The sequence below is a fragment of the Ambystoma mexicanum genome, chromosome 7p, assembly GCF_040938575.1.
Source record: "Ambystoma mexicanum isolate Mex_15411 chromosome 7p, UKY_AmexF1_1, whole genome shotgun sequence".
NCBI classification, from domain to species: Eukaryota; Metazoa; Chordata; class Amphibia; order Caudata; family Ambystomatidae; genus Ambystoma; species Ambystoma mexicanum.
The window spans coordinates 197,601,077-197,613,412 of NC_090939.1; the positions used below are offsets into that span (position 1 = coordinate 197,601,077).

Consider the following 12,336-nt stretch of genomic DNA (forward strand, 5'->3'; position numbering starts at 1 on the left):
TACTGTTCAATTTTGTATGAGGAAAAAACGATTGGTATAGAGGAGTGGGTCGAGAGCCCCGGGAACTAATGGGTTTCGCACTAGATCCAAAAAACATATTCAGAACTTTGGACGGACACATTAGCCAACATTTTCAGATTTGTCGTAAAGGCTCGGGTCATACCAGCCTCATGGAAGACAGCAGTAATTATACCAATCTTTCAGAAGGGTCAAAGGACTATTGCCTCCATTTACCGGCCTATTGTGCCGTTAGACGCGCCGGGAACATTATTTGCTGCTTTGGTCCTAAAAGATTGGATACAGGACGGTTTGATAGAAACCAATCGGGGTTCGTGAAAGGTGTGGGCATGGCCCTAAATGGTTTTCTACTAAACTGTCTTAAAAAAAGGGCTTTGATGGATGGAACTCCCATCTATTTAGCGTTTATCGACTTTGCAGTCGCGTTTGATAGCATAGACAGGGCTCGTCTTTGGACGAAATAAAAATAAAATTGCGGGTGCCTTATGGAGCTGTTGGACATGATTTTACAACTGTATACAAATACTTCATTAAACATAAGATTAAACCAACAAAGGAAAATATTGGAGAAAATACTGATAAAGGGTTTGAAGCAGGGGTGTATGCCCCTGCTTTGTTTAATTTATAAGTCTCCGATTTACATGAAGTTGTGTCCACTGCCAGGGCCTACCCCCTAGATTAATGGGACAGGAGATACATTGGTTACTCTATGCCGATGACTTAGTCCCGATTGATAAGACCCCAATTGGACTTCAAAGGTCATTGCGTGCACTTGAAAAGTATGTCAACGAAAATTACCTTGTGATAAACGCAGCTAAATCAAATATAATGATAATAAAGTCACTTTGCCTTGAAAGTGAAGTGACATTTAATTGGTGTGTGACTGGATCTGTCCTGTCAAGTGTAGATGTTTACCAATATTTGGGTTTCAATTATAATAACGATGTAAAAGAGAAGAGAAATATTGACGCTTTACACGTCCAAGGGCTCCTAATTTTAAAGAAATATGTGAAATGCACAATTTTCCCACCACTGCAATTATACAAACATAAAAGTATTGCCTATTGTTACATATGGACAAATGGTTCTGAAATGTACATCTCCAATTCAACAACCAATTGGAATTTGCTTGATGGTTTGTACTGGAAAAAGGTAGTAGGCCTCCCCAAAAGCACCCCAATTCAGCTTATCAGGTATGAACTAGGGTTGTTATCCTTGAAAGTCATGATGCAATGAAAAAGTTGGCTTCCTTGAGGAAATGTTTGACGGCTGATGACACCTCTCTTTTCTCGATTCTAGATAAAACTTTAAATTCTGATAAAGATCAATTTTTACAATCTTGGAAAGAAGATTGTTTCCAGATAATAAGATAATCTACGCAATGGATGCGGCCCTGAACATTCAAGACACGATATAGCCAAAACTGTAAGGTTTTTTGTGGAAAGCAGTATTGGGCCTCCCAAAATCAACATCAATTTCAGCCATCAGATGCGAATTGGGCCAACTATCGCTGAAAGCATCTGTTAAACAAAGTCAGATAAGACTACTGCGGAAAATCATCTCACCAGATGCTTTACCATTCTTTAAAGCAATTCAGAAGGAACTTATTCAAGGACACTGCATCGCCCTGAATAAATGGGAGCAAGAACTACAAAACAACCTGGCAGAATTAGCCTGCACGCCAGAGGACTTAATGCAAAATCCTGACAAGATTAAGAGAAAAATAGCTCAAGAGAACTGGATACAAACATGTGAGGCAACAATGGCAAACAAGCTACTTGCTCACCTACCGCCGACAACAAATAAGCTCATGATACCTCTGAACTATTGTATAAGGTTCCCTGACAAAAGACTACAGAAAACATTCATGAAAATGAGATTTAACTTAATGCTAACTCAAGAAATCAAAGCCATTCGGACAAAATCATTATCCAAAACATGCAGATTATGCCCAGAGACACAAGAGGTGGAAACTGTAAGACACTTACTTCTGAATTGTGTAAAAACAGCACATCTGAGAGAAGCGTTTCTGTTACCTTTAATGTACGATGTGACGATTCGAGAGGAAGACACATGGTGGTGTCGCCTGGTCGCAGGTGAAAAGACTAAATGGTCTACTGCGGTGGTAAAGATGCTTGAGGCTGCACTTAAACTAGCAACAGAAAGTGATAGTTTACTCAGTATCAATTAACAAAGCTCTACCATTCTTTCTGGTTTTTCATTATGTTTTATTGTGTCTTCCTCATTTCTATTCTATTTTTCCCCGTGTAACATTGTTCTTTTTCACTTGTGAGATATGAGACGTGATTTCTTGTAAAAATCAAATTTTGTTTTGATTACAGACAAGTAAATAAAAATAAAAAAAATAAAAATAAGAGACCTGACTCGAAAGAGGACGTTCTGATCGGGAATCCACAAGAACTGAAGACAAAACTGTGGAGGCAAGAATGGATCCATGCCTTGGATCAATGCAATCCATACAAGGCTTTTGAGAACTTTGGAATTGAGTCCAAACCATTCAATTGACTGCCAGCATACTTGACTAAATGTCCTGATTAATCTCTCAGAAGAACGCAACTAAAGAGGCACCTAAATCTATTACCGACAAGAGAAGTACTGGCCGCAAGAGCCAATTGGGAGGTGAAATTAAGATGATGTCTTTTTTGTAATAATCAAGGAGACTTGGAAACAACCAGACATATCCTAGTAGATTGTACATTTTTGGCTGGAAGCAGAGCTTTGAGCTTAGACAGATTTATAAAACAGCGTAGAGTATTGACACCCAACAGATGGTGGGTCTTACTGTTTAGCGGCCATAACTGTAGTCTCTCACTGGCAGAGGCGAAATTGTTATAAAATATCTTAGCCTAATGTAATGTTCAGGAACATTTTATCATGATGTGATTAGTACAAATTGATGATCTTTTACATTTTATGAATTGGATATATATATATATTAAGGATATCTTTTTAAGAAATGTATTATAAATGTTTTGTATTATAAGAATTTAAAATTTAGCTAAAAGTTTGCTATGCAAGCTAACAGCTTAATAAAACATGTTGGTTTCACACTTTGTTCTGGCATTTGTGCATGGATTCATAAAGGCCAACACCTAGACCAGCAGCAAATTACTGGTGCTATCTAAATTGGTCACATTTGGATGATTTAAACCAGTCATTTCTGACATAAAACAGTTGCATGAAAATTAGCAGTAGAAAAACAGCTATTAATCAGCTCCTGTGTTATAACACTTCCTCTCCAAGTGTGTCTTGCCCCACTTGGACTCTAAGTAATAAATCATGCATCACACAGCAGTGAATGAAAGTACTTAGAGCTTATCTAATGTTACTTATTTTGTAACAAAAATACAGAGGCCCTCATTAGGAGTTGGGTGTTGCGGTAAAAATGTGGCAGTAATACTGTTACCACATCATTACTGCACCGCCCAAATATGAGTTTGGCAGAAAATATGAGGATTAACCAACTTTCCGCAAAATTTCGTCAGAATTACTGACGCAATAATTCCACAGAAATCCCCCCAATTAAATGGGGACTAACACCGCCACAACCAGTTGTATTTGGGCAGAAATAACACCAGACCAAGTGATTTACCACTGAGATGCCACCAAACTTGCAAGGAGGCCCTTTAATAACATGCAATTTTTATTTAGCATTGTAAAGAAAAGGTAAAGATCAGTAGTATCATGTTATTACTTAATGTCAATGGAATCCTTTGCTGAAAATCTTTACATATAAAAGCTATATTGGTAGCAATATCTTAATAGGTGGAATTGATCGTCCTATGGAAAAGTCACATGATGAGCTGGCACCCTGACCATGGCCGACAGGGAGGTGGCAAGTAATAAGAGACGGAAGGGCAGACATAGCTGTTGCATTGAACATTGAGGACATGGCCAGCACATGCTCAAAGCCAGACTTGCAGATGAACCAGCATGTAGTGAGGAACCCCCATTAGGTTCCATGATACTTACAGACATTTCAGTTCTTACAGGCACCAGCTAACTATGTAATGATGATATAGCTCCCATACAATGCCGACTGGAGAATGGAGGCATTGAATCACACTTAAAAAGTCCATCAACCTGACAGAACATGACAGGACTCCTTGTAGAGTAGAAACTGTGAATGTATATGCAGGGTGGTGAGAGGAGGAGAGCTGGTGTCCTTGGCTTAGATGGATCCCTCAGGCAATGGTGGTGTCTGCACCTCAGTGCATCAGGTGAGAAGGCGTTGCACATTTCTTCCAACCATTGTATATCTGGCGAACATGACAAAGTGGGGGTTGCACGATAATGTGCAATGTCCTACTGTGTGACCACCCCCTTCACTAAAACTGGACCTATCCACTATACCACCAACTGTTACACAAATTAAATATGTTTCAATGTATAGTCATACTTGTAATAGAGGTTGCAATTAGAGGCATACATTTTGTACGTAACTATATAACCAATGAAAGTTCCTTACAAAAGGCCAAGAAGGATCCAAGTCACTAGTCAAAGCAGACTGTCAACTACACGCTCGTTGAAATGAAAACCGAGGGATGGAATCGTACCTTTAATGATTAAGTAAAGGATATGTTGCATACTATACCTGAGAGCAGAGAGACTGCAACGTAAATCACGGCAGCAAATCTTGTGATGTTGTCCATCAAGTCTAGTCCAGGTAATGCTCTCTGAGGCCTGGAGGTAGAAGGAGATCATGTCTGACAAAGGTAACATGTGAGCGGCATGCAACAGTCCTGAAGAGGTGAATATTCAACTAAGGTTGGGCTTGTTCACCCATTGTATAGTACACATCCATCCAGGGTTTTCAGGATATCCACAATGAGGATGGATTCTAAATACTGTGTACACACAATGCTTTTCAGTGGAGATTATTAGCTTTTTAGGGTCATTCTGAAAACCTGACTGGATTTTACTTAACTTAATAAACAAGTAAAAGTCCAATTGCTACCATACATTCATCCTTTAAGGATATGGCGGCTAGGAATTGCGTGCCTGTAAGTTTAGAATAGTTTGGCACTGACAAAATTGTGATACATGGTGCAAGAAATCGCATTTGTTTTCCGGGACATTTTATTTTTCTAATCTTTTTACCAATCTAAAAAGGTACATCAACACTGATACAACAGTGACATGTTAAAATAAATCAATTTAATAAAGTACATTTAGAAAGTATGAAGTTGTATAAAGTGCTTATGCCTAACAATGTAAAATATGGTGTTTCAATTTATTATAATAATATCATACCATTGTTGGTGGAAATGACGGCTATTACGCCCTGCTGCAAAAATATGGCTGTAGAAGTGGTATGGTATTGCTGAGATGGTCAAAGTCTATGAACTGAAATACTGGCGTAGTATGGCTTCATAGTGGAATGATATATCTGCTGCAGTAAAACAGCAATGACATGGAACTCCCAGATGTCAAACCTACTGCCGACGCGCAAGAACAAGAAATGAGTTGATATCTATACATTCTATTCTAGCCCATGAAAAGACATTGGGCCTCATTCTGAGTTGGCCGGTTTGGTATTAAAGTGACAATATTCATTTATACCGGTTTTTTATCGGACTGGCCAACTGATAAAGCCATCATTTTTGGCACTGGTATTACCGGTGCCGGTAATGACGGTAAATCCCCACATGGAGTCCAATGGGACTCCTGGCGGGTTTACCGCCAGGATGCTGGCAGTGTTATAATGATGCCCTTTGTTTGCTGATTGTTGTTCAATATACAGAGGATCCTGGATGATGTCTTAGAGCCTTTCTGATCCCAGACACCGAGCTTTGACCAAGATGATGGTGCACTAAACCTTCTCATTAACCTCCCCTTGAGACTGGTGATAAATGATAAGAGGTGAATCATTTTGTAGCACCAGTTTGTCTAGTACAAATATCTGAATCCCCTTTGACACAGTGGTCACCTTTTGAAGTTCTGTATCATACAATGGGAAAGCAATTCTTCTGCCAGAGTTATGGATGCAAAATGTGCACATCTTCATTGTATGTTTCTATCGTCTTTGTAACTCTTGTGTGTCTTGCCATGCACCATATCTCCACATGTTTGTACTCAATGTAATATTTCAACTGCAATTACAGGAGAATTCTGTGCAAGTATTAGCTTTGGTGATGCATTCAGCTCCTGTGAACAGACTGGAATTATTTATGGTCTGGCACCCCAGGATGATGATAACCTTAAGAACCAATTTAGGCGAAACAACTTGTGACTGACTGGGTTTCTGAAGTACTTTGATTAAGTCAGTATCAAACCACATTCACAGTCTACACTGCTTCCTATATCTCAGGGTCTCAATTGCAGTAGAGCCAATAGGTACAATGTGGGCAAAGAGGGACTATAGCTATGTTTGGAAAAATACTTATTCACTTATAGATCTTCCTTACCAAAATATCTTTGCTTACCAAACATAAGAAACATATACATGCTAATGGATACATCTCCTTTATGAGACGGAACATTTCCCTGTGTACACCCACCACTTTTGGAAGCTGCTGCAGCAAATCCACAAGCACAAAACTCTGGACTGTCAAGTTCCTCTTTAACAGCCCACAAGGCTATAAATCTCATAATTGCAGCCAAAAGTGCTTAGAGTGGCTGCGTAAATTGAGGTGAGAGAAAGGTTCAGATTAGATAGGCTGATGAGCCAGGAGCTGAAAGGTAAAACTCAATTAAATAATAATGCATAACAACCTATCATGTATTTCCCTCCTATAAAAATGGACCTTCGTTGGCGATATGAAAAACAGGATTTCCTCTAATATCCAACTTTGGCAGACAAGGTTATCAATGATTATAACGGTGTGAGCTGTTTTTCTTTATTACATTGGAAAATTGAGACTCTCTGAAGTTCATGCCAACATTTCCATAAACAAAGTATGAAAGCAACAGAGCAAGCAATATGAAAGAGAACAAACGAAAAAAAATAATTTGGACATTGCAGTTTTCAGTTTCCCTGTTCTGGCGGGATACCAAGGAACTACCGTACCATCTCCTCTTTCTGATATCCCAGTATTACCGGGATATTAAGGGTGGCAAAGATGCTGGTAACTCCCCATTCCATGGAGTCACATAAGACTCCATGGGGTGGAGTTGCCCGAATTATCGGCACCGCTAGTAACAGTGCCAGTGATTCAGGCATTAATCTGCCGGTAAGGGCCTGATCTACTGGCAGGTGAGACCTGCCGGTAGTTCAGAGCCCCTACCGGCAGACATGTAGTTGGCTGGTCCGGAAAGGTGCCAGTATACGTTATTACCATCACTTCATTTCTGGACCGGCCAACTCGTAATGGGACCTTTTCACTTATGAAGGCTATTGATTTTGGTAACATGAAGGAGTGAGGATGGAGGCTTAACCAAGGGTGTGTGCACAAGAGGAGAGAGTGTACAACATGTAGGCATAGAGACATGGAAGAGGGAAAGCCTAATTCTCCAGACTGGGCAAGTTAAAACAGAGCACTGTATTTACACCAAAAAAGAAAAGCCCTGCATCACCACAGGGTCTTCTCCCTCATCTCAACCTTACTTTCATGAGGTACTCAATTTCTCAATACTCCCCTCAGAACTCCTGGCAACCCCAGTCCTCTTCCTATGCTGACCTATAAAGATCCCATGTGCCAGTGCTCTTCCTGTATTTGTTGAGATGCATGCCAACATGTGCCCTGAAGATTTCCAGCCATTCAAGAGATTCCAAAGATTAATGTAAACATGGACTGTATGCCAGTGCCTGATGCCTTTACTGATTCTTGGACCTGGGTTTTGTCCAAAGAGCGGGAGGTATGACTTCTCTTGGATGATGATGCAATCAAACAGGATGATTAATGCAGACACTGCCCGACTGATGCTCACATTCTGTCATTGGACGTCAGCAGCCAATGATGCAGGAGATGTTGATGGTGAGAGTTCAGTTCCATCAAGTGTGTGCTTCATACGGAAGTGTGCAGAAAACTGTTCCAAGTCATACAAATGGAAGGCGTGTGTAAGAAAAGACATTGCAAACGAGAAACCGGTTCTCGCTCTCCTTCTCAACCTCTTCGTCTTTCATAGAAGGGGTCTAGGACAGATCGGGTTTGCTGTGCAAAGGTACAAAGCTCTTCAAGCAGTGTCAGGAGGAGAAGGGGACAGTGTTTAGAGTCACGTGTGAGGTAGGTGGTGTAGCACTGACTTCATCATGATAATATCTGCAGATATGATGGCCTATCTGTAAAACAGATTACCATCCATAAATCCATACCCAAGGTACGAAACAATACTGTCAAGATGCTGAGAACCTGGCAGCACCCAAGTTTCTAAATTAGATATATTGAGCCAGGAACAAATATGGAGAGTTGCCAGATTTGGTTCATGTCGGCTCATTGTTTCCAAATCTGGCGGGCAAATACTTTGTGGTGTCAGAAGAATTGGCTCTCAGGGGTCCTGTGTATCAAAAAGAGAAGGTGGCATGCAAGAAAACGTATGCAGGGGAGAACATATCTCTTTGAACCAGTGTGTTCTAAGTGCATTAGATCAATCATTGCTTAAAGATGTCCAGGCTTTGTATAAAGCTATGGAGTAAAGCATGGATTGTGCTAATATTTTATTGAAGATAGGCGGCCAAACTCTGCTTCTGTCTGATACAGCAGAAGATGCAATAATGGCAACATCCATTACTGGGCACACCACTCATCATGGCTGGGGGATCAACTGACAGCCTTAGACACAAATAGTGTAGCTTAAAGAGGTTTATTTGACAGAGAAATCATGCCAAGGATTTAGGGTGGACAGAACTCATGAATGAGGAATAACCCAAGAAACCAAGGATGTGCAATTCCATCTTCCTTTAGACCCATAATCCATCTGTCCATCCCTTTCTGCCCATGAGTAACTGTGGAGTTTTACATGTACCCTGCACTTCTTTTTGGCTTAGCTCACTGGCCGCTCTTTTGTCGTTTGGTCCTAGTGTTGTTCTTCTTGGTTAGAGGAGCCCTTGGGCCAATGGACAGGATTCCACACATGGATAATTTTCTGCGGGACCAGAGAGCTTGTGGACAGGCTCTACCAAAGCCTCTGAAGCACTGGGATGGAAGGTGGCAGGCATAGTAGATGGGTGCCTCTTGGGTTAGACCCTTCTCTTTCTCCAAGTCTCCTTTGCTCTGTCGCCTCTCTCACACTATTGAGCCTCTCTCTACCACCTCCTCCTCGATTCCCAGCAACAATCGGTCCAACCTCATCCAATGTCACTACTTCTCTATTTCTCTCCTTCACTTTCTACTCTCCTTTCTCCCCCAACTTCTTAATTTCCTGGTGTTCCTTTCCATACCCTACTCCTTATGCACCTCCTTTCCCCTCTCCTCCTTTGACTGCAAGACTTCTTTTCAACCTCCTCTTACTCTCTTCTCATCTTCCTCCACTACTTATGTCTGTTCTTCCTCTCTCCTTGTGACAAAATGACTCCTGTGCCAGAGGATTACAGGGATGAGTGTTACTTCTAAACTCTTACTCATTACTACCAGAACATCAGAGCTGTCATTCATTACGGTTAAGTAGACATAGCACAAATAGTATACCTCCTTCTCCTCTTTAAGGTAGCATGGGCTGAGGCAAGGCTATACTCTTCAGCAGGGTGTGAGCTAGTATGAAAGCTTCCAAAACAAGAATAAAGGAAATGTCCAACCAATGTGCTATAAAATACTTTAGTTTAACTAATAGGGCATGCAAACAATTAAAAAGCCCTACAATTCACGCCTGTAATGAGATACACAGAGAATGCAGACCTGTCAGAGAAAAAGTATTTAATGGCAATGGTCTGCAGATAAAGAGCCTTGTAGTAAAGTAAAACAAAGTCAGGTTTGAGTTGGTGGGCTGGCTGAAATAGTATTAAACAAAGCAAACAACCAGCAAAGACTCCTTGCTCTAAGAAGCTCGGGACAGATGGGCGATGTCGAATTGGCGTGGCTCGAAATTTCGCCAGGGTTTCGATGTAAGGAAAGTGGATATCCGCGTTCAGGGGCAAGATGGCTTGACGGGACACAGCGAAGTTGTGCGATTTTACAAGCGGTAATGGCTTGAAGCTCGAAGAAGCTTGAAGTGGCACATAGTGGAGAGAGTTTTAGGGCAGCTACATTGGGACTTTGCAGCAGCTTGAAAGGAGTTTAGAGCCCTCAAGGCAGCTTGACATTGTTTAAAGTTATAGACAGAGACAAAGGCAGTCTCTTCTGGTGCTTGGGCTGCTGTAGGGCCATTAATCAGATCCCTGAAGAAAGGTGAGGTCATTGTCTGCCCTTCTTGGCCAGGGTTTCAGGGACACTTGCAGAGTCCTGGGTACTGGTGGTCAGTAGCAAACAGGCTTTTCCACTAGCAAGTCACCTCAAATGTTCCCTTGAAGTGTACAGGGAGAGGGTGTGCACCCATCTGGAACATCCTTAACTTCGCCCAACTGTAGGAGCTCTTTACCCCCAACAAGGTTCCAGTAACATCCTCTTCAGTTTGTTACTAGATGTTCTCAGGATGATGGTCTCAAAGGTGGTTTAAACAGGAATCCAATAAAGGTGATTGGGATTTTCACCCCCTTGTATAGTCACATTGCTATAGCAGATTGGTCCATTCCAAGCCTTCTGTAAAAGCCAATCCTTGTTGTTGTAACATGGGTTATTCCTTGTGATGTCCTCTGTCCAAGCCTTACTCTTGATCCCTTACACCACCCAACCACAAGTAGTAGAATTAAGCGGGCCCTGGTTGCCCTGCTTCACTTACCAGAAGCTTGACATTGGCAAGCTGGCAGGAAGCACACAAATTCTTCTGTTTCTCCTTCCTCCACTCTTGGCATCAATCCTTTTTCCTCTTTCACTTTTCTGCTCTCTGACCCTCTGCCCAGGACTTTCTAATGTCCCTCTCCTACTCTCCTGTCTTCTTCTACCATTCTGCAACAGCAGTTTTCCCGCCCCTACTACTTGCTTCCATTCTCCCTCTGTACCTCCACCTCTCCCTGCACTGAATATGCTGCAATCTTCCTACATTGACTTCAACCACTGACACCCTCATTAAGGTAGAGCACAGATCCCTTGCATATGTGTGTGCAGCCCCCTGGGATGAAACGACACGCAGCTGTGCAGCTTGATTAGCTGAGTGTGGGGATAGAGGCTTCAAATTCAAATGCTCCTTCTGAGCTGGTCCTGATTGATCCGGCTTTGTACAGATCTGCAAATGGAACCCTTGTAGGGCCCATCCACCATCTTGCCTGTTGGATTCTTACAGTTGGTGACATGACTGATCCTCGGCACAGCAGCTAGCAATCCACTTTCGGTTGTCTTCCCCATACCAATGAATGTCCTCTAATCAAGTCCACAGGTGTGTGGGTGGCACTGGGTAACGTTCCACCATCCATTTCGTATAGCAAACCACTGTTGAATGTCCTGATATCTTGGGCTGCGGGAACAAGGTTCCATTCTTCTCACGTGGGTCCCAGCACCATTGTCTGCCACTTGGATCTTCCGCTGGTTGCCACCATTGTCTAGGGGAAGACATATAATGTTCAAGCCTTTAAAGAACAGGGGGTTCATAGATTGTGGCAGGGACATGGGTTCTGGAGGTTTTCTGAAAAGGTTATGGGGGTCAGGGGTTAAACTGTGAGTGAGAACATTATTGTGGTGCTTTCGCAGACTCCTTCTCAGATGGCTTCCTTCCCCTGGAGTTCATTCTGTCCTCGGGTATTCCATCTTCTGGGGTCCCCATCCCTTGCAAAGTCCTGCCATTTCCTATTTTGAAGTTCCTTTCGGTTTAGGGATCTGGTGACGGACTGGGGGACTTGGGGGATCCTCTGCTTTCCTCCTCCACGCCCTACATCACAGAGCAAATTGTGGCACCCGGCTCCCTGGTCACCCCATCTCCATCACTCAACCCAAAATATGGGACTTAGCAGCCTGAGCTTTAGTGGGAAGGATAGCAGCAGCCAAATGTGTTTAAGGGTTTTATGATTGGAAAAACCCTCTTCACTGCCTCCGATAGTGCCATAGAACTTGGACCACATGGACTGGGTTTGGGGGACTTCCACGCACCTTCGGACAAAGGTGGCCTGGCTGGGGAGATGGTGGGTCTCCTGCAATCAGGATGTCGGTCTTCTCAGGGTTTCGCTTAAGACTGTTTGAGCACATCTTCTGCCAGATATACCCAGTCACTAGGTATTCTGGATTGATTGAAAAGGGGAGCTGGGTGTCAACAGCCTAATTTATAGCCTATGTTATTGTTATTATTATTATGATTGTTGTTGTAAATATTATATATTTATTCAACGCAGACCTA

General features: G+C 42.2%; 1 protein-coding gene across 2 annotated transcripts in view; it reads right to left on the reverse strand.

Moving 5' to 3' along the window:
• Nucleotides 1-12,336, reverse strand: part of IGSF5 (immunoglobulin superfamily member 5) — a 544,054-nt gene that overhangs the window by 450,192 nt on the left and 81,526 nt on the right. For both annotated transcript variants that reach the window (XM_069636052.1, XM_069636051.1), the window contains exon 2: nucleotides 4,634-4,722. In XM_069636052.1, coding sequence (XP_069492153.1) covers nucleotides 4,634-4,691 — 58 coding nt within the window. In that variant the 5' untranslated portion in view covers nucleotides 4,692-4,722. The remainder of the gene's footprint in view (nucleotides 1-4,633; nucleotides 4,723-12,336) is intronic.